General features: G+C 32.5%; 5 protein-coding genes across 5 annotated transcripts in view; 2 read left to right on the top strand and 3 right to left on the bottom strand.

The window, feature by feature from the left end:
- LOTGIDRAFT_172054 (hypothetical protein) overlaps positions 1–1,181 on the top strand; it is a gene marked incomplete at both ends in the record, with an annotated part of 2,922 nt that extends 1,741 nt beyond the window's left edge. The window contains one exon of the mRNA XM_009048636.1: positions 46–1,181. Within this exon, the coding sequence (XP_009046884.1) occupies positions 46–1,181 (1,136 nt within the window). The remainder of the gene's footprint in view (positions 1–45) is intronic.
- A 1,036-nt stretch (positions 1,182–2,217) lies between these two features.
- LOTGIDRAFT_172055 (hypothetical protein) lies at positions 2,218–4,798 on the top strand (the record flags this gene model as incomplete). Its single annotated transcript, XM_009048637.1, has 2 exons — positions 2,218–2,916; positions 3,320–4,798. The coding sequence occupies 2 exons, from the start codon at positions 2,218–2,220 to the stop codon at positions 4,796–4,798; spliced, it is 2,178 nt and encodes a 725-aa protein (XP_009046885.1).
- A 1,093-nt stretch (positions 4,799–5,891) lies between these two features.
- Positions 5,892–6,750, bottom strand: LOTGIDRAFT_172056 (hypothetical protein; the record flags this gene model as incomplete). Its single annotated transcript, XM_009048638.1, has 2 exons — positions 5,892–6,227; positions 6,643–6,750. The coding sequence occupies 2 exons, from the start codon at positions 6,748–6,750 to the stop codon at positions 5,892–5,894; spliced, it is 444 nt and encodes a 147-aa protein (XP_009046886.1).
- Positions 6,751–7,259: 509 nt separating this feature from the next.
- LOTGIDRAFT_172057 (hypothetical protein) lies at positions 7,260–9,115 on the bottom strand (the record flags this gene model as incomplete). The annotated part of the gene is made up of 4 exons (XM_009048639.1): positions 7,260–7,459; positions 7,588–7,795; positions 8,403–8,448; positions 8,823–9,115. The coding sequence occupies 4 exons, from the start codon at positions 9,113–9,115 to the stop codon at positions 7,260–7,262; spliced, it is 747 nt and encodes a 248-aa protein (XP_009046887.1).
- A 1,261-nt stretch (positions 9,116–10,376) lies between these two features.
- On the bottom strand, positions 10,377–10,940 carry LOTGIDRAFT_172058 (hypothetical protein; the record flags this gene model as incomplete). Its single annotated transcript, XM_009048640.1, has 1 exon — positions 10,377–10,940. The coding sequence occupies one exon, from the start codon at positions 10,938–10,940 to the stop codon at positions 10,377–10,379; it is 564 nt and encodes a 187-aa protein (XP_009046888.1).
- Positions 10,941–22,951: the final 12,011 nt, after the last annotated feature.

The following is a 22,951-nucleotide window of genomic DNA, read 5'->3' on the forward strand; positions in this document are numbered from 1 at the left end:
CTGTTCACAAGAAATATTTACGGGATCAAATAAATTCAATTGAAGTAAATAAAAACCATTTAGAAGATAAAATAAGTAATGTGAAAAGATTCTTCAAATGTCAACTAAATAATAAAAATTTTGTTAATGATACTAAACTACAACAAGAGGTAAAAAGATTAATAAGTTTTATTCAAAAAGAATTGGTCAACGTAGCGAATAAAACTGAGTTACAAAATATAATTTCATTAATATCTAAATTAGAGGATAATATTGCAAAACAAAAATTAGACATTCAACAATTAATAGATAACATTACAGATGAAAATGAAGATACGTTTCAACAGGAATTAAATGCTCTGGAAACTAAACTTAACAGTGAATTACAAAAAGAACTAACAAATATTAAAAAACAAATACAAAACATAGATGATAGCGAAATCAAAACCTATATTCAACAACAAATACAAAACATAGATGATAGCGAAATCAAAACCTATATTCAACAACAAATACAAATCATTGATGATAGTGTTATTCAACAACAGATAACCACTATTAATAACCTAGTTTTGAAACAAGACAAAAATATAGTCGCATTAGAAAAAAAGTTTCTCAAGAAAGAATCATATTATTTCAATCTTCCATTTGTATATTTGGGTATAAGTAATGCTTCTATTACTAATAATATTGATAAATCAAAAGACTATGAATATAAAAAATATGGATTTACTGCAAATGTTAGAGTATATTCTATTCCAAAATATACTATTCATCCCAAAAATATTTTTTATGCTATATTTCCAAGATTTTTTACTTTCCGAGGAAAACTTATAATTGAAATTAATTTTCCTTTTCAGGTAAAAGTTGATTCAATAATCTTCAGACAAAACTCACGTAGTTCTAAGAAATTTAACGCTCACAAAGTTCTTCAGTTTATCAATGGTACGACAGACTTTGAATACGTAAAACTATATTTTGTTGATAATGGTAAATTTACCTCAATTGATATTCATAAAAGTCAACAAAGTCAAAAATTTTTGATAAGAGATGATGCATATGTTAATATATCAATCTATATTGAAAAATTTTCAGTTCATCTGAATAAGATTAATGATTCGAAAGAACAAATATCGTTAGTAACTGTAGAAGTTGTTTTTAATAAACACCTAGCAGCTTTATCAGAAGTTCACTTAATTTAATTACCTAAAAAATGGAACTCGAAAGTAGACAACAATATATGATAGAAAAACAAAACGAACTAAAAGAAAAACTAAAACAATCCAACAAATATAGAAAAACATGGAGTAGAATCGATTCTGTTTTCAAAACATTAAGTACAGTTTTAACAGTAGGAATAACGGTGGCAACAGCCGTAACCGGTGGATTAATGCTTCCAATAATTGTCCCAACTGTATTAGCCGCGTTCACTGCCGTTCAAACTTCATCTTGTGGTTTGATTACTTTAGGTTTTACATCAAAACAGAAAGCTCATTATAAAAGGAAAACAGAAATTTTAAATACATATCTTAATAAATTATTCATTTTTTTCGAAAGATCGAGAGAAGATAAGAACATAACAGTTGAAGAATTAGAAAAATTCAATGAAATTTTAGATAAATTTGATGTAGAAATATCATCAATAAAAGTTAAAAATTCCTAATTAAAAATGGATACTTAAAAAAGAAAATGGATAAAATTGAAAATTTAAACAAACCTCTATCTAAAACACTTTTTTCAAAGATATTCAAGGCAATACCTAATTTATTTTCGCGTAAATTTGACGAAGAAGATGAAGAAAAATTTAAATATCTAGTTGATAGGACAGCCGAAATTTTTAAAGAAGAGGAGAATGAAATTAAAATATCAACCACAAATATGCTTTTTTCAGAATTAATCAAGAGAATAACTATTCTATTTAAGGATTTTAAAATTACAGGTCAAATTGAAATAAATGGTCAAATATATGAAGTGGGGAAATATAGACAAGACATGAGATTATCTGGATTCAATGCTCAAACTTTCCAAGTTATTTATTCAAAGATGCATGATAAATCTGACGCATCTGATTGGTATTTTACAGGAGAGATTATTTTCCGCAAACATAATTTTAGAATAGTATAAAGATCTAAAACTGGCAGAGGTGGTAATTTACTTAAAAAGATAAATGAATACAAAGGCGAAAATTGTTTCATACCAAGCGATGGTTATTGTTTTATAAAGTGTGTAAATCACTTCATGAATAAAGACTTAACAAAAGAATTTCAAGATTTCGTCAATAGTTTTCAAAAATCAAACAGAAAAGGAGTTATGACATCTGCTAGAATCTCTGAATTCAATAAGAAATTTAATACTTATTTTCAAATTTATATGCCCAAACATAGACATTTTCAACCAAAGAAAGTATCCGAAGAATTAGATTGGGTATTTTATTTACACAAAGAACATTTCTGTTTAATAAGAAAAAATAACAAAACCTTAGGCATTAAAGAAATAGAAGATAATTACCATGAAAATGTATGGAGAACCTGTGGGGATGATGATGCACTAACATGTTTTGCTCAGTTAAAACTAAACGTGATTTCACAACCTCATGATGATACTTTATACGCATGGGATTGCGAAACCTATAGCGAAAACAAAGCCTTTCCTTATTGTTGTACTTTAGTCAATTTGGAAAAACTAAGAAAAAAACTAGAACTAATTAAAAGAGTATTCCAAGATTTAAAGCCGACTGATCCCATTCCAGAAGAATTTTACAACAAACTCATGACTAATATAGTAGAAATATTTGTAGGAACAGATTGTTTCGATCAGATGATGCGTCGTTTAGGTACTGTAGATGAAAAAAGATTAACCTTAATTTCCCATAACGGGAGTGGTTTTGACAACTGGATTGCACTTCAAAGCATTAATAAACTAACACAATATCCACTAGTAACAGATAATAAAATTCTATCCTTTATCTAATCCATATACAGAAGAAAGATTGCAGAAAAAATGGAAAAAGAGAAAAAAGAGAGAAAGGAGAGAAACGAATATCTGATAAAAATAAATATTTACAAAATATATGGCTCACTTGTTCCTATCAACATGAAAAATCTAGTTTGGCGACATGGGGAAATTCGTCTAATCTACCGATGAATTTGAGAAAGATTGCCGATACCGATATTGCAAAATACACCAAAGATAATTGGGAATCTTTAAGACACGAATGGGAACCTTACGCTAAAAGAGATAAGTTATGTCTCGGAGCTTGTTTGATAAAATACAATCAATGAAAGAAACTGTCTTCCAAAACGTTTCAAATAATCTAACGGCTCCTTCTTTATCTTTAAAGGGTTGGTATTATTTATATCATTACGATAAAGAAATGGTTGAGGAAGAATGGTACGAAAGTACTAGAATGGTAACGAAACACACCGAAAAAGAAAACGTAGAAAAAGTTTACTCGCATACTCACCCTTTTATAAGATATTTTATCAGACAAAGTATTAAAGGAGGAAGAGTTTCTGCTAACAGAAAATCATTTGAAACGAACGAAATTTGCGCCATTTTAAAGGAGTATTTAGAACTCGAGAGTAATAACATGATAGATTTTTTTAAAGAATACAGCGCTAGCACGAAAGATAAAACGGAAGTTCATTCGAGACTTAAAAAAATAAAATGTACTAAACTGATGGCATTTGACGCTAACGGTTTGTACGCTTCCGCTATGACAGAAGGTGAATATCCAAAAGCTGTAAGTGCAAGAGCGTTTCTACCAGAAGAAAATAAAGAATTTGTTAAGCTCTTTAATGAACAGAAATTCAGACCTAGAACTGCTATTTTAAAAGTTTGGTTTGAATATCCTACCAACATGTTCTTTCAACCCATACCAGCTAAAGATAAAATCACTTTTATGAACAAAGAAGGTAAAAAGGAAACTGGCACTAAAATCAGGTTTAGAAATGGTTTCTGTTCAGATGTTTTAACATCGGTTGATATTCAAGAAATAGTGAAAGCCGGTGGACGAATTATTAAAATATTAGATGGTATAGTTTACCAAGAAAATTTTAAAACTCAACTCTATAGAGATAATATTTTAATTTTGAAGGAATTAAGGAATAAATATAAAAAGGAAGGAGATTTGGTTGCCAGTAACTGCATGAAGTTGTTAGGTAATTCCTTATATGGTAAATCTATTCAGAGGGATAGAAATACCTCATTGCATTTATGGAATGAAGAAACCTTCCGCCTTAATTACGACAAACACGTCAAGAAGTATGACAAACTAAATGAGACTCAATACATTGTGGAGATTAATGACGAAGAAAAAGAGTTTGTTCCTCCTAAAGATTTTACGAGATTAACACCCACTCATTTAGGTACATTTATATTATCTCACAGTAAAAAAATAATGAACAATTTTATTCACGTAATAGATGGTTTTTATAAACCAGAAATATACTATACGGATACCGATAGTTTATACATTTCGTCTAGCACTTGGGATAAATTAAATGAAGCTGAGTTGGTGTCCGAAAATGAATATTGCAAAGGAAAGAATGATTACGGTGATGGTGGAATCATATTTGGTTTATATTTAGCGCCAAAAGTTAAATACAATATCATTCTAACTTCCGACGGTATTCTAAAAGAAAAGAAAACGTTTAAGGGTTACTCTAACTATAAGATTAAGGTAGACGTAACGAATGAATTTGATAAACCATGGGGGAAGAGTTTTACTGATGGAATAGTTATTCCTAATGAAAAACTAAAAACTAAAAAATTTAATAGTTATTTGAATCTCATAAAGAGAAAAGGAATTAAGTGGTAAATACGTCGTTTGAAATGGTTTCTCTATAATTCTATATCCTATCGGTACAGTGAATCTTGGAAGACTGTAAATAATCTGTCGTTTGTATTTATTGAAAAATCCACCGTTTATCAAATTGCAATGTATATTTATCACATCGATATCATTCTCGATATTAGCTTTGTGTGGTGCTAAAGTGGATTGGGTGTATACTCGTTTATCAAATCCTAGTAACGTATTCAATGAATTTTCTACGTTGAAATCAACTTGACTATTATTTCCTAATATCAATTTTATTTTATTCAGATTCAAATTACCTTCGAATTCAATATTGTTTTTACCATTAACACTTCCTCCATATTCAGGTATTCGTTAATGGCTATGTATTCGTAGCTTCCTGGTAGTAAACGTATGGTTTTGAACGTAACTCCGTTATCTGTTGATATTTTTATTTGATTATTTTTTTCGTTGATATTTCTAATGGAATTGTAAACAGAGAAATACTTTATTTCTATACTATATATTCATAAAGAATTTAGCAAAACTAAAAACTTTTTAAAAGTTAAAGTGTTTGAAAAAGATGAAATATGGTCAGCCGATTTAATTCATATGCCAGTCGAAAGAGGATTTGAATATTGCTTAAAAGTTATAGATTTGTATACGAGATATGCTTGGGTTATTCCTTTGAAAAGCAAAACGGGATAATCAGTCAAACACGCATTTGAAACGATTATTAAACAATCTAACCGACATCTAGATTAACTGTGGGTAGATAAAGGAAGTGAATTTTATAACAAAAATATTAAATCTCTGGGATTTGAAATTTACAGTACGCATAACGAAGGTAAAGCTGTAGTAATAGAAAGATTTAACAGGACTCTAAAAAATAAATTATTTAAAAAGTTCACGGAATTGAAATCTCAAAAATGGCTTAAAATATTACCAGAGGTTGTAGATGAATACAATAACAAAATTGTTACAATTGGAATTGTAAACAGAGAAATACTTTATTTCTATACTATATTCATATTCTTGATTGCGATAGAGTTCGTACTCATAATCTAGAGATAATTTAATGTCTGATTTATTTGAGGTGATGACGAATAGTTGTTCTTTATTTGACATTTTTAATCACGCTTTTATAATCATTTTTATCTATGATACCTTTTTCTAGGAGTCTTTTTAATATACAATTTACTTCATTATATTGTCTGTGCGATCGATGACCTTCCTTCATTGCCGCTAATATTACTCGTAATCTATTAAGCAATTCTTCTTTGTTATCGGATAAAAAAGTTATACCTTGTCCACTTTTTTCTCTAGCTATCTCCTCTTCCAATTCGTCTATTTGTTCTGTGATTGGTGGATAATCATCTGATTCCTCTTCATCACGAATAACTTTATTTAAATATGTTTCAACTGCCATCAATCGTCTTGTTTTGACCCCACTCTTTAACATATACAGAAATTTTAAGTATTGTTCTAAATCCTTGCGATTGACAATTTCATCATCCCCGCCATTCATTAAATCTATTAATCCTTCTGTTAATGTAAATATAAAGTCTTTTGTATCGATTTCGAATAAAGGGTAAAATTTATAAAATATTATTCTAAATCCATTAAACAATAAACCTTTTTTTTTATCAACGATTGGTGAAATGGTCTTTGGTAAATTTGGGTCAGGGTTTGAAAAATAACGATTTATATCATATAATGACCTAATTATGATTTCATCATCTTTAATGGGATATTCTATTTGATAAGGAGAAGGAACCGGTGATTGTTGAATTTGTTAAAGTTCTAATTTCTTTTTAATATCCTCTTGAGATTTTAATATGGGTTGAAATAGAGTTTGTAGATTTTACCGTTAATCCGAGTTGTTGTAATCTGTTATTTTCAACTTGGGTCTTTATTTTATTCGTAGCTTTGATATATTCTTTATTTCTTTTTAAAATATTATTCCAATTATCCATTTTTAAAAAAATAGAATTTAACAAATTTCTGTCATAACTCTTTCACCCGCAGGTTTTCTAGTATTAACGAATATATATCCATGATCATCTGGGTTTTTCCATTGAGCTTTACAAACCTTTTTAAATGCATCTCTGTCCATTCCGTGATTTACCGACTGAATGATTTGAGATAAATCTTTATCGTTTAATTAAAATAATAAAAAACAATTTGCATTTTTTCTAATAAACATAGAATCCATCCCGTAAAAAGATTGGGATTGGTATATGCAGTGACAGTTGTGTTGTCTTCCTTTCGTGAAGAATTCTTGTTGAACAGTTTGATTTCTTTGCGCTACGCAGTCGTCAAACAATATTAAGTTCTTTCGTTTGCTATCAATATTAGACAAGTCTAGATCATTCACATTTTTCGTAAGAAAAACTTTTATATCCGTTGGATTCTTTGCTTCGATATCTATGATATCTTTTATTTCCACTTCTTCTTCGTTTTCTTCGTAATATTGAAATAGGTCTTAAACATCTTTCTTTGGTAAATATTCTAAAGCTTTGAGAAATTGATAATACGATTGCTCTGGTGTTGTTGTGTAGATATACAAAGAATCGAAATCTAAAAGGTTTGGTGTTGTCAACATGTTAAAAGTGAGATGAGTTTTCCCAGAACCGGAACTACCGCATATACACATAGGAGTTATAGGGTTATTAGGAAATATTTCTGAATGATTAAATTTTTGCCCATTTTTTATTATTTTAATTTGTTCCAAAAATAACTCCTTCTCCTTTATACTTTGAAAGAAATATTCCTTCTCCAGTATGTATATTTTTTTTTAAATATTCCATTACCCTTATGTTTGACTTTGACTTCTCCTGTGTCAATACTATCTACTAATTTATTAAATCCTTGTTTAACAGTTTTCTTGGTTTCTTCCCCAAATCTTTTTCCAAATTCTTTTATTGTGCCTATCATTTCTCCAACTCCTGAACCTCGTGCTTTCTTTTCCAGTGCTAAATTATGTCTGCGTTCTTCAGCAACTTTAGCATCATCTGCTTTCTTTGAGAGGACGGTTTTTTGTTATTCCAGTAGCCGCTGCAATACCACCAAATATTAAAGGTAGAAGGAAAGGTAAAAATCCACCTTCTTTTGCGTTCCCGTCAATTCTTTCTAAATCTATATCGTCTCTGACTTGACAATATTTGTATTCATCAATAAGTTTTTTAGTTATGTTGATTTTTTTACCATTATAAGTTATTACAGTTGGTGAAGCTGTTTCTATAGCTTCTATTATTTTCTTGACTAAAGTTTCTGGTTTCATTTTTAAAGGTGTATTTTTTACTCAATTCTTATCATTCTTCTATCTGTTATTTTAATTAAATGTTTTGCTTTTTCCAATAATAAACAATAACCTGTTACATCTCCTTGTGTTTTTTTCAATATGAATATTTATGTTTACTCCTGTTTTGAAAAGATCTTCTTGGTGAGCTGATAGATCAAAACAGAAGATTGGATGATTAAGTGCAAAATCTACATATTCAAACTGAGGTGGATTTCCAAATAATTCACACATATTATTATAGTTTCTATACAATTCAGTATAATCCTTTGTGGTTGAATTAATTGTTAAAGGTTGGTTAGGATAATTATCGTTGTTTAATCTTACTTGAACTTTATGGATTAAAGGATTTTGAATTTGGTTCATTGCCACTCTAAAGACATTATCGTTATTCGTTTGAGAATCTGGTAAGTTCTTGAAACCAACCATTAAATATCTTGCTGGTTTAATAGTGTTAGTGATTGACCATGTGGTGGATTCTCCCGTTAAAGTCATGCTACCTACCGTGTTACGATGAAGAAAAGCTATTTCAATATCTTTAGTTAATGAGTTGAATATTCTCGTTTCTACTTCAATTGATGGTGTTATTATGGGTATGAAAAGTTGGAGATTCGTTATTTCTAATTTTGCATCTGAACCATTCTCTCCAAAGAATATCTTATCATCGTTGATTTCTCTATGGAAACCTTTCTGTGTTCCAACAGACCGAATAAAGGATATAATTTCCAATTTACGTAATTACCCTACCTATTATTCTCAACATCATTATTGTACTGAAGTACTCGTTTTTCGAATCCATGATTAGCTGCTCGTGCTACTCTTTCTATTGTGTATCGAGCAACAACTCTCACTCTAGCTAAATCAGCATCATTTGCAAGATTTCTTACCGGTGCTTTTAAAACACTCCCATCACCAACATCGGGTATCCAACCTGAGACTGAATCGAAATCTTTAGGATATAAAACTGTTTTCAACATTGTGTCGAATTCCCCAGGGTGTTTAATTGTTTCTATCGGATTTGAACCAGCTTTCAAAACCATCTCGCTAAATAAAGATGGAAAGAAATTGTTTTCTAACGTTGTATTAGTTTGTGGTACTTGATTCTGAGTGGCGTCTTTGATTTTGAAATCACATCTGAAATAAGCATCGGAAGAAGCAACCAATTCGATAATGAATTAATTTCGAAGGTAATTCTACCACCATCATTCAATTGGGATTTAGAACCAACAGTTGGTGAGATGATAATATAATCCTCTTTTTTCTTGTTAAATGAATAACGAATCGGATCGTATAATCTAAAGATTGGATCTAGTATTTTATTTGCCATGTTTAAGGTTTAAAATTTGAGTGGAAATTTTCCAAAAAACAAGAGTTATCTCCCTTCTACATTATTTTAAAACCAGATGTTATTTTATATAAGGGTATTTTTAATATGCTTTTTTTTGATGGAATGTAGGAAATTGATTGAAAGAAATAGACAATATATCAAAGCTAAGAATAAAATAAAGTCACAGGTTGAAAATAACGAATAACAACAACTTGGATTAACAGAAAATCTACAAACTCTATTTCAACCAATATTAAAAACTCAAGAGGATATTTAAAAGAAACTAAAAGTAGCTAAAGCTTCAACTAAACATGTTCAAAAAGTTCCTTCTATAGAATATATCATTGAAGATGGTGAAATTGTAATTAGGTCATTAAATGATATAAAACATTATGAAGGTTATAGAATGATAATTATAGTGACAACATTATAGAGGAAATCGATGACTTTTTAGGACGTACAGGAGAAGGTGTAATCTTTCACCCGATAACAACGAGGAATTACTTAATAGATTACAAATAATATTAGCAATATTCAATATAATGAAGTAAATTGTATATTAAAAAGACTCCTCGAGAAAAAGATCATCAGTAAAAATGATTATAAAAATAAATATAGAAATAAATTGATTTCACTGTGGAAAATACTTCAGATAATTTACTAGGGTTTGATAAACAAATATATACGGAATCAACATTAGCACCATATAAGGCTTATACCGAGAATGATATTGATGTCATTAATATTCACTGTAATTTGATAAACGGTGGATTTTTCAATAAATACAAACGTCAGATTATTTACAGTATTCCAACATTCACTGTACCGATTGGATAAAGAATTATAGAGAAACAATTTCAAAAATATATGTACCACTTAATTCGTTTATGATCAAAGATATCAATCTGGAAATCAAAGATGGTAAAAATAGGTTTATTGACTTCATAAATGAAGAAATTGTAATTCAACTTCATTTAAAAACAAAACAATAAAGACTCTTCATTCTCTTCTTGAATAGTTAAATAATCCAAATCATCAAATTCATAGTTTTCATCCAAACTCAATTCATCTTTATCACGATAAGGATACATGATTCCTTCACTATTTGGTTGTTCTCTCTTTACATGATTCAAATAACTTCGAAAAACTTTATTTTGTTTATCCTCATCCTTTGAAGTAACGATTCCATTGGTGAAAATCCTTTCCCATCTTTTCGTAAATTCATTCGACACATCATGTCCATTTGCCAACTGAATGTTATCGTCTACACTTATCTTATCATTAAAATAACCTTTAAATGTTTTCTTTTCTTTTAAAATACCATCAGGAGTTAGAATGATATTGTGTGCTAAATATAAACCGTATATAATTCCACCGTCGCCGTAATCATTCTTTCCTTTGCAATATTCGTTTTCGGAGACTAATCCAGCTTCATTTAGTTTATTCCAATTGTAAAATGAAATGTATAAACTATCAGGATTTGTATAGTACATATCAGGCTTATAAAATCCATTTATTACATGATTAAAATTATTCATTATTTTCTTATTGTGAGACAATACAAATGTCATCAAATGACAAGTGTTAGTCGTGTGGATTTACTGTTTGTTGAGTATCATTAATTTTCCAATTCAGCAGAAAAAGACCTATAAACACATTCCCAATCAAATTCAGAGATCAAACACTAAATGACACAAATCACCACAAACACTTAAAGCCCCTCTCTCATCTTCAGGAGTTGAGAACCGAGTACTTCCCGAGAACGATTTGAATACAAACCGGAAACTCCTAATACCCTTGGAAGCCACTCCTGGTCAACTTGACAAACTCATTTGTAACTTGGCTGTACTCGTGGACACTCGCGGTTCTAGTCAAATTTTTTAAACATGTTTACAATTTTGTGAAATTCCTAAACTTTGGAAGAAACTCGTAATTAACTCGACACTCCACATATGTTCGGGAAGAGTAGTTTTCGAGCAAACTGAGTTGTTCCCGATTAACCACAGTTTTTAGTCACGTGACTGTTTACTACTTCCGGTATTATAGTGCTACACAATGAAGTCATGGGCAGATCAAAAAAAGCATTTTTGACAAAAAGGGAAAGGGCAGAGGTAGAGTTAAATGCCCAAGTACCCCCTCCCCCGTTTTCGAAAAATACACAACACTGTCAGGAAGAAGGTAAGATAAGATAATAATGGACAAAACGAAGACCTTTGATACAGCTCCAACATGTGAGTATGTAATGACATATAACTGCATGTAATTTACTAATAACTTTTAAAAAATAGAGGTACTAATGCCGCACTTATCGTAAATATATCACCTGTTCATAGTTCCTGTACGTTTTCCTTTCCCTCGTCATACCTGTATTTACCTGCACCTAATGTCCCAATTAATTTCAGATGAACAAATGTTGACCTGGATGGATAACATGAGGACCCAGTTTAGGCGGCTCACCAATGCCAGCAGTAAAAGTGGTAGGGGCACAAGTCAGAACCTTACACCCAGGGATGTATGGATAAAGGAGACATTCGACTTCCTTAGGCCGTTCATCAAGAGGCAACATACGTTGGAAATGTAAAGATGGTAGTGAACGATGTATGTCTCCTGTAATCTGCGGCTCTTGTTGGGGACAGTTATAGAGCCTGTGCGGATATTGGTGGTTCTGACTGGTGCTCTGGATATGGGCTGATTCTCATGGGGGAAATGTCAGACTTGTGCAACAGAAGCTCTCTCAATGTAGAAGTGTACAAGCCCCATGTGGTTCATGGTATATTTAAACCATAAGTGCTCAGGAATCTTTATTAATTCAGTTGAAATATATTCAACATACTTGCGAATTTTATCTTCCTGGGGTGTACGATTTTTGGGTTGTTCCATGTCCTATCGAGTAACAGAGAGTTCGTTGGCTCTGTTGATGAGCTGAAACATAAGCAGAGCATAATTATTTTATGTTTTACCAACATAATACTATTTTGGCAATTAAAGACCCAACAAATATATAGTAACAGTTGAAAACAGCTTGAATATCCAGTTAATGTCCAAAATGAGGACATGAGGTGCACACGTGCAAATAATGTGATGTTTAAGTACCGTAGTCCAACTTGGAAATAAGAAAGGTCATGAAAGATATACTGAGATTAAATAGAGATTAAACACACGATTGAAATACATCCCACTATAATTATATACAGCTTATCTATAGCATCCACTGCTTGAGAAACGGATGTGTCTCTCTTCTAACTCTCTCTCCTTCTCAGAGAACTGAAACATTTCATTATGATACACATATAATATTTATATCATGATCTCCTCAGTACACAGATTAAATGTGCATCATACATAAAATGAAATAAATTGCGAGACGTTGCATTGATGACCTTCGGTTGATGTCCAATCGTATTCCTGTAATTATATGATTCTGATACCTTGAACGATTTATTTGTACTCTCTATCTTTTTTAGTTTTACAATAAGTAGTACATATTTACTATTATATATACCTGAGCACTAGCCCTGGTATGTTGCCTCTTGATGAACGGCCTAAGGAAGTCGAATGTCTCCTTTATCCATACATCCCTGGGTGTAAGGTTCTGGCTTGTGCCCCTGCCACTTTTACTGCTGGCATTGGTGAGCCGCCCAAACTGGGTCCTCATGTTATCCATTCAGGTCAACATTTGTTCATCTGAAATTAATTGGGACATTAGGTGCAGTTCAATACAGGTATGGCGAGGGATAGGAAAACGTACAGGAACTATGAACAGGTGATATATTACAATAAGTGCGGCATTAGTACCTCTATTTTTTAAAAGTTATTAGTAAATTACATGCAGTTATATTTCATTACATACTCACATGTTGGAGCTGTATCAAAGGTCTTCGTTTTGTCCATTATTATCTCCTTCTTCTTGACAGTATTGTGAGATTCAGGGTGGCGCCTGTTGTACACAATGTCATGGTCTTTGAACGACTCAGCTAAGTCTGTCTCTTGCTGCTCAGTGAAGAGGTATGACTTGGTTCATTTCTTCTTATTACTAAGGTTAGGGTCTTGTGATTTAGAACCATGTGAACAATGTGATGGGTCCATAGATGAACATGAAGAACCTCGTAAGGTGAAGGTGGACCCTCTAAATTTTGATATTGACGCTTGCGTTTAATCAGTATGGAGTGGACTTAAGGGTTTGGAAATGGTGAACTCGCCATCAGCAGCACTGCTCAGGACACTCATGTCGCCATCTTCAATATTTACATGAACGTGAATTGGGGTGCTCTCGTCCAAGTACCAGTTATCCCTCCTTTTTATCCTCGACATCTGTCGATTTTTCGAAAACAGAGGAGGGAGTACTTTGGAATTTACCTCTTCCACTACCCTGTGCCTTTTTGTCAAAAATGCCTTTTTTGGTCTGCCCATGACTTCGATGTTCAGTGTTTAGCGTTGTTGTTGTCATAAAACGTGGGTAGTGCTATATTACTAAAAAACTCTGGTTAAACAAAAAATATTTACTATGAGTTATTGCCCTTGTTCTTGAATTGTTTGTGGACACGATAGAGAGCTGATTTCTTGATGGATTTTGACGAAACTTGGTGTGAGTGTTTGTAATCACCCAGGGATGAACCCTATTGAAAATCAGACGAATCGAAAAATATTTACCATGAGTTATTGCCCTTGTCCTTGAATTGTTTGTGGACACGATAGAGAGCTGGTTTTTTGATTCATTTTGAAGAAATGTCACGTTTCATGGCAAACGTTGTAGTGAAGTTCAAGCTCATTGGACAGGCTTTGGCTGTTTCCAGTATGGAAAGATAGATTTGTGGAACACCGAGATATTGGTTGTAGTTTGATCTATTTCAACAACTTAAAACGAGTGGTGAGCATGAGAAAGTCGTGAACAATAGAGAATATAGTTTCGTTTTCAATGTTGGACAACAGAGAATCTCCGATAAGAAGTGTATTGATTGATTTTCTTGAATGATAGAGTTTGTCAATTGTGGATCGCCTTTTAGATGCGCATAGTGTACAGTGTAAAAGGTGGCCACATGGAGAAGTTGAGTTATCTGATATAAAAATTGCAAATTTATGTGTATTCAGCTCAATCTGCAATGTAGAATCTGTAATGCTCTTGTTCCGAAATTAAACAAGGTTGGGACAACGTAATCTTTTGATGATAAAGCTTCCTTAAAGATGGCAACCTATCTTTCAGACTTAATAATTTGGGGAAGGTTGTTCCACAGTTTGACAGTTGTGGCAAAAACGATTTTTTGTAATGCTCAGAGTTTGATGGAAATGGACATATTTTGTCGTGATATCTGACAGGTTGGGATTCTAACATGATAGGGATGCCCTTTAAACTGCAGTTAATATTGAAAAAAGTAATTTTGAAAGCGGCTTCGTTGAACAACGAGAAGAACCTGCTATATCACTGTTTGTAAGGAATTTTGTGTAGTTTAGGTATGCAATAATGTAATAGGGTCTGTATTAACATCCTTACAGGGAATTCTGAAAGTGACAAGTACAGACTTGTGATTGGATAATATTTCATTCTTACTAAGATAGTAAGGATGTTAAATATCTCACAACAAACTAACAAATAAATTGGAATATATGATGTTTATATTAAAATATCTCACAACAAACTAACAAATAAATTGGAATATATGATGTTTATATTAAAATATTTCACCACAAACTAACAAATAAATTAAAATGATTTTTTTTATCAAAAAATGCTTCACAAACTAACAATTAAATTGGAATATATGATGTTTGTACTAAAATATCGCAAACTGACAAATAAATGAGATTGAATCAATCGTTTTTGGAACCTCTTAGAACAGTTCCTTGGGTTTTGGTTCATATCCAAACATTTCAAAATCCTGTTGATAATATTGAGATAACTGCTCAAGATACTGTTTTGGTAAAGATCTAAAAGCATCAATCATAGCTTGTTTCTTCTGCTGTTTTAACGCCAGTTTATTTAGTGGTGCTGACTCTAAAACGGAATAAATATGCCTTATCATTTCAGATTCATTTCGTTGTATAATTGGATTGAAGCTGATGTTCGATGGTATGTGTCCGTTTAGTTGAAAAAGGGTCCAAATTCTTTGATTAAAATCACTTTGTGAAATACAATTCGAAAAAGAACCCTTTCTATAGGTGCGATAATAATCTGAAACCAACATTGAAATCTCATTTCTGCTATGGTCTGGTTGGTTTCGGATATAATTCAAAACATTTTGTTGACCTACAGACTGCAAAAAACTGTCTGTGTCGCCTGAAAAGCTCTCCATTTTTCCTACAAATTGAGGGCGAAATACACAAGGGTCGCATAAGTATATCATGGGCTTCCAATGCACTTCGGCTTTAAATCCATTAATAGATATGACATATTCTATAAATGTCTTAAATGTTATATTATGAGTGCATTGTCTATTATTTTTTCCTTTCCCAGCGATAAGTCGAGCCGCTGACAACCAAAAGTCCGATAAAAAAATCTTATCTAAATAGGCTGCCCACAATCTGGAATATGGGTCACGAACAAACATAAAATTAATTGTCTTCTTGAAAAAATCGTTACTTGGTTTTGTCAAGACATGTGAGATTTTGTGTAAGAAATTCCTCCCCATACTTGATGGTTCGTAGCCTATTGGTATTTTTCCGTTTTTGTCCATCTTGGATAATAAGAAGTAAATTTTTTTCCAAGTTGTACAGCCACATTTTGGGAGATAGCAATATGCCAAGTTCGTCTTATTATCATAGTTTATATCATGCCTTGCATGAATTTGGGTTTTTCTATTGTGGCAAATATTATGGATACGGTTTAGTCGTTGTGCTTGATCGTCGACTTTTCCCAAACTTCTTATTTCCTGAAAATAAAGCAAGGACAATATTTCTCGAAAGAAAGACAGTAAACAATAATCCATAATCTGTCGAACGGCATGATTAAATATTCATATAATACTGAAATAGCTGAATTACATATACTAGAAAGGTTGCTGTTGCAGTCGAGGTATAAGACTGTGTCCGTAATAGCTTGACATTGTGAAGATGCATACCTTACTTTGGGTAATTGCCCCCCCCCCCTCCCCTTTATCTCATCATATAGGCAGGTATACGTAACAACTATTTGTCAAGGCTAGAAATCCTCTTTACGATCCCTGGCGTGGATACATGCATGTTGTTTGACAGTTTGCAAAACTTACCTTATTAACTTCAGATGCGATATCAACTGAAAAAGAAACAATGTCATAACTCAATATGGAAAGAATGGTTCCGAAAACAACGATTTGGTGGCAATCTGGAGGAATTTGATTGATTGCTGGATTTGGCCTACTTTAGTTTGATCATATTTCACTTCCTCGTAAAATTGTATTTGATTGTTGTCTTGACGTATTTGGATATGCTATCAACCCGTCATTTTCTTGACACGAACGATTTGCTACATTCCTTATAAAATTTAATTGAGATACTTTTTGGCCCCATGGTATTTGACTGAAATTATACAATGCTTACAGATAATACAAAAATCTGAAGCACATAATGCAATTCTTTCAGAGAGTTAATGAAACGGAACTTTTTCGATGGGAAAGAATATCTTCAATGGAATTATTGGGTCTGGTCTATATTTTTTATGAATTACATCCGATGTACGAGAACTCATTTTGGATTTCACGAACATATTGAACTTCGCATTTTCTTTAAGTAATCTAGATCGTGGTGTGCTTGATTTGACAATTTCACTGTGATTTATAACATCACAAAGTTTAAAGAAATTTAAGGGAGATCGCCTTGATAGATGGGTTGAATACTGCTTATTTTCTTTAGATCTCTTTTAATCAAAATGCTATTCTTAAATGTTAATTCAAATGTCATTCCACTTCTATGTTAGACTGACAACAAATCTATCATTATAATTCTATATTTATAAATATATATATAACCAAGCTTTTAAAAAGAAAAAGACTTTACATAGATATAGCATGTATCAGTGGCGCTTTTACAGATAAGAGCTAGCCCGATTGCAATGGAGTTGTTGGCTATCTGCTGGAGGTGTTCTATTCCAATAGGGCAGTAGGCTAGGTATGTCTAGAGATCGACCGACTTCAGACTGCGGTTTTCCTTCTTCCCATGACACAATGAATTGGAGTCAGATTCAAATGTATAACAATCCTTTTTATTTTCATCAATGTACACGTTTAAATAATTAAAGTATTACTAAATTTCTAACACCAAATCTTAAGCCTAACTGAACATCTAAGGACTACCCAAGAACCTAGAATCTGCCCAGCTACTGTCTTGTCCAAAAGCTAAAGAATGAACAATGAATTGGAGTCAGATTCAAATGTTTTACAATCCTTTTTTTTTTCATCAATGTACACGTTTAAATAATTAAAGTATTACTAAATATCTAACACCAAATCTTAAGCCTGACTGAACATCTAAGGACTACCCAAGAACCTAGAATCTGCCCAGCCACTGTCTTGTCCAAAAGCTAAAGAATAAGTGTCATGTCCTTCCTCCTTGCTTGCCAATTCGCGAGTTCCCCAAAATATGTTTTCGCCATATATATATCCTCCGATAGGTGTCGCTCTGAACAAAGAAAATAATTTGAATTTCCCTCCAAATTTGGGCCGACATCTGGAGTACTCAATTAACAATACCCAAGATGTTAATCTTATAGTAAGGACTTAAAGGTAACAATAGACCTGTCCAGATAATTCTAGAGTATAGTAAATGCTACTTTACCCTTTAGTTCCATTACGACATACAACAAGGCTACACGATTTTTGCACCCCCACTTTCAATTTTTTTTATCATTTGCATAGTGAATGAATGACCTGTGACCATAGTGAATGTTGAAAAATTTTGGAAGAAGAACAGCCAAGGTATTTTTTGTTGGAACTTGTTGGAAAAATGTTGAGAGTGCATACAGGTGAAAACAAGATTTACAACTTTTCACTAACATTGAGCCAACATCAGACTGGTATATGATGCCAACTTAAGGTCATGTGATTGACAAAATGGCAGTATGACTGGAGCCTAGAAAACACTGAATTTTCCAACAAATTTCCAACATATTGTTTGATTTTTGGAATAATTTTGCACAAATATAGACAGAGCATGTGTGAAAGAAAAGTTGTTAAAAAGTTGGAGAAACGTTGATAGTGTCAATACACCTGACTGAATAAAGCTTTTATCTTTTCAGGCAGCGACCGAAGAAACCTCGGGCAGGCATGTGGTGTTTTCTGGCGATGCTCTAAAAATAATGCAGTTCTGAAAGAAAATCCGCCGATAAATTTCGGACAACAAACCGAAAACAAAAATACCATATTACATATAGCTACATATTTGACTCGAGGAGCGGCGATCTGTTTTCTTTAGCTGTATGTGGCTGTTATGTTAGATATAGTCGGGGAAGTACACCCGATGGTAATTCCGATTATCACTTCTTTTCTCTAGACTTTGGCTTTTTATTAAAAAAACTATTAATTAATCCTAGAAAGTAGAAAAGTAATTTTCAAAATTTTTGACGTATTTTATCCAAAAGCATAGTATTTTGAGCTTTTTACTATAAACTGAGATCCACATTTAAATCAGATTGGTGAAACTAATAAAAAGAGCGGAATTTACAAGTATAGGTAAATGCAAAAGTAGCCTATCTTTAGATTTGACTTGAGAGTTTTATTAAATCAAATTCATTATTAAATAAATTCCCAGGGAGAATTTTCTTGAGAAGGGCAATACGCCCCACCGCCTCACACATTTGGTGCTCACCGATTCACGCCTTCGGTGCTACGCCTGACATTTCAATACTTAAAAACTTTCGGGCAAACTAGTCCCCCCCCCCCCCACCCCTTCACTTCCGCCTATGAGCAATCACATACAATCCGATTTTTATATAGCATTATATGGCAGATATAAATTATTTTAAATGTCAACATGACATAAATTTAATAGATATTATATTGCACCATGAGTGTTAGCTTTGTGAGCACACAATTTATTACATGTACTTATAAATACATAAAAACTGCAACATATACTCTGCACCTAGTAACTTTGAATCCGTTTAAAATTTAACTGTGCAAATTACTGTTATATGTGTCACAGTAAACAGATCTTTTTCGGAATTAGATGTACATGTAATTACAAAATGATTTGTCATTTTACAAAGTTGATATTTTAGTCCAAAATTTACTATTATATAAACATATTACTAGAAGAAGAAGTGTTTGTAAAGGATTGAAGGTCCATCTGTGTGTTCTTTATTAACAGTTTGTTACATTAGAAAATGGTTGCTTTAAATTTTTGGACTTACGATGAATGAAAGACATGATTTGACGAACGATTACATGTACATGTAAGACCATCGTATCACGAAGACGGGTTTTGATACAGGGGTGTGGTTTTGACATGATGATGTATGACTTGCCTGTTTTTCATGCACACTTCACAATCCCTGCCCATTCCCGGTTGAGTTTAAGCACGCTTATTCCTTAGCACAATTCTTGATGCAGGTGCGCCTTCATACAAAGTGTGATTTTCTATGGAGTCATTCTGAGCTTGTGGTGTCAAGATCTCATGTAATGAGACATGTTAATCAGAGGTCTGATATTCCAAAGGTTGGTTGACTATCTGATATTTCAGAGATTATGTGGAATAAGGACACTGGAAAAATTTTGACGTATGCAAAGTCATGTAACAGAGCTCTTCAAAGTTAAAAAACGCGAATTTCAAATTTCAAAGAATCATTCGTAAGTAAACATTGAACAACAAGTATGAATACATCATCAGATAGATTGTGTGCAGGTTATAAGGTTACCAAAGGCCAAGGTCACGTAATATGATCCTTTTAAGTTTTGGCCCAAATTGAAAAAATCAAACAGAAATAACTCAACAGCTAAATCGAAATTAAAAAATCGGCTTCCACATGATTGTTAGCAATCGATTGCAAATGCTTTAAACCCTTAAATTACGCAATTCAGATCAGACAATTTCAAAATGGCCGTTGATCGGATAATTCCGGGATGAATTTCATTATTTAATATCTTTTGAATATAATTTCTGGCGGGGTGGGGGCAACGCCCCCTCTGCAAGGTGGAGATCAAGCATGTAATTTGGAGCACGTGACAGGGCCCCTTTGAATTAAATATTTTATATCCATAGTTAAACCGGAAGTTAACATCGTACAGCAGAAATATGTATATCACTGGACAATCAAGGGCAATACATTTGGTAAAGTCAAAGGTCACGGTCACGAGATTTGTCTCTTAAAATCTTTTACAATTACTGAAAAGAAATATAAAACGAACAAAACAAAATTTCAAAAATCCACACGAATACGTTTTTGCGCAATCGATTGTAGTGTTCAGAGATACCAAAATCACGCAAATTATATTTAAAGTTCGGTTTCCTTATTTTCATTTATTTATATATATATATTCCATTATTGGATGGCTAATATCTATATAAATCGAAAGTAGAGTTGCTCTAATGAATGGGGAAAATACCAATTTGTCTCAAAAGTCAATAATTAACTCCTAAATCAGCGAATTACAAAAGGATTCCATGATCAAGCGGTCATTTGATAAAGATTATCCGGTCTCACACTTTCCATAAGGGATGTGACTTAATGTGTTAGATTATCAAGATCTATTTTAGTCAGTGAGTAAACATGGAATCTATTTTTAGCTTTTTAATTGGGTTTCAGTCGATTTGATCCCAAAACTTTTCTACGTCCTCGTACAATCTTACCTCCAACGAGTACTTGAATTATTCATTAGAAACACCAATTAATCAAACAATAAGCACGATTTGACCAAGAAAAATAAGAAAAACCAACTCAAAATGGCGGCTCACAAGCTATTTCCGAGTTGGATTTTTTCGTATTTCTTCTTTGAGTTGCGTATATGAACACAGAACAGGAACATAAGATCAAGGTCACCAGATATACGCCATTAAACTTCGCAAAATTCAACCGACTTTCCACATTTTTCTTAAATATTTATGTTCTTTCATTCGACACCAGAATCGTCATATTCGGAAAAGCGGCTATCTCTGAATAAAATTTTGACGTATTTCATAAAAATCAAAATAGTGACCAAACTATCGATTTTCTAATAAATGCCTTTGGTTTTTTTTAAGTCATAACGAAAATCTTAATAATCCTGTCATAACATGGGATTAAACCCATGACTTCATGGTTAGCGAGAAAGCACCATACTCAATGAGCCGAGTCCCTTGAACCGATCCGAAAAACTACATAAATTATGTTCTCTTATGCATTCACGACATTTTGTCGCCAAAAGTGCACGCAAAAACATCTGTGAACATACGCAGAACATCGGCAAATATTTGCCAGTATAGCAGTGGAACGTTTGCGACAAAATTTTAATCTCATACTTCTTTGTCGTTATATCGACAACGTAATGCCAAAGTATTGCCGTACCATCTATTACACGTCGCTGGGCCGTCGTCGATCTGTTGATTTTGCATTGTGAAACGTCATATGATTGCTCAAATCAGACCACACAGAATGGACGAACTGGCTGTTGATAGGAAAGACACCATTTTTTGAAAACGTTTATGGCAGTGACTATTTACCACGTACGTGACAAAAAGTCCTTTATTATTCGAAAGGCTACTTGCCACGTAGATTTTGCTTTGTGAAACGTCGCTTGATTGGTCACACTGGATGATTAATGTCTACTGCCATTATCAGTTATTAGGAAGATTAGAATTATAAAATTTTGGAGTAAGATAGTCCAATCAGATAATCCACTGATTACGTCTATTTATCAAGCACTTTGCTTCGACGACATAAATGGGAAGGTCAATTGGGTATCCAATGTTAAGTCAATATTTAACAACGCTGGTTCTTCATATGTCTTTAGCAATCCACATTTGTTTAATTTTTTATCAATTAAGGCACGTATCACAGATCAATACCACCAGGAATGGTTTGCTTCTCTAGAGCAATCCATTAAGTTAAGATTTTACAAAAACTACAAACTAAATTTTGAGTTCGAACCGTATCTAGACTCTAATATTGCTGATAAATTTAAATTTCTTATCTGTCGATTTCGATGTGGTAACCTGAAACTAAGTGTCGAAACGGGTCGTTATACCAAAATTCCGCGTAATAAGAGATATTGTTTATGTTGCAAATCCAAATATATCGAAGACGAATATCATTTCCTTTTGTGTTGCCCTTTATACATTGACTTGCGCCGCCGTTTATTTCATCGTCGATTTTGGGCGTTTCTTTCAATTTTTAAAATGAATATATTATTATATCTATAACTACTTAATTTGGGTAAATTTCTTTTCAAAATCAGAGAAGACCTATTAACACACTAATGCTGCCAACCTTTTGGGATTTCTTATTATTCTATGTAAATGTTTTGATTTATATAATTTATAAATTGTATATATTGTTATTTTTGGTATTTATTGACTTTAACCCGATTTATTTACATTGTTCATATTGTTCTTTCGTTAAATTGTTTGTTAAATGGCTATAGTATGTATGTACTTTGCTTAATAAAGTATC

This window comes from Lottia gigantea (assembly GCF_000327385.1).
Source record: "Lottia gigantea unplaced genomic scaffold LOTGIsca_126, whole genome shotgun sequence".
NCBI lineage: Eukaryota > Metazoa > Mollusca > Gastropoda > Lottiidae > Lottia > Lottia gigantea.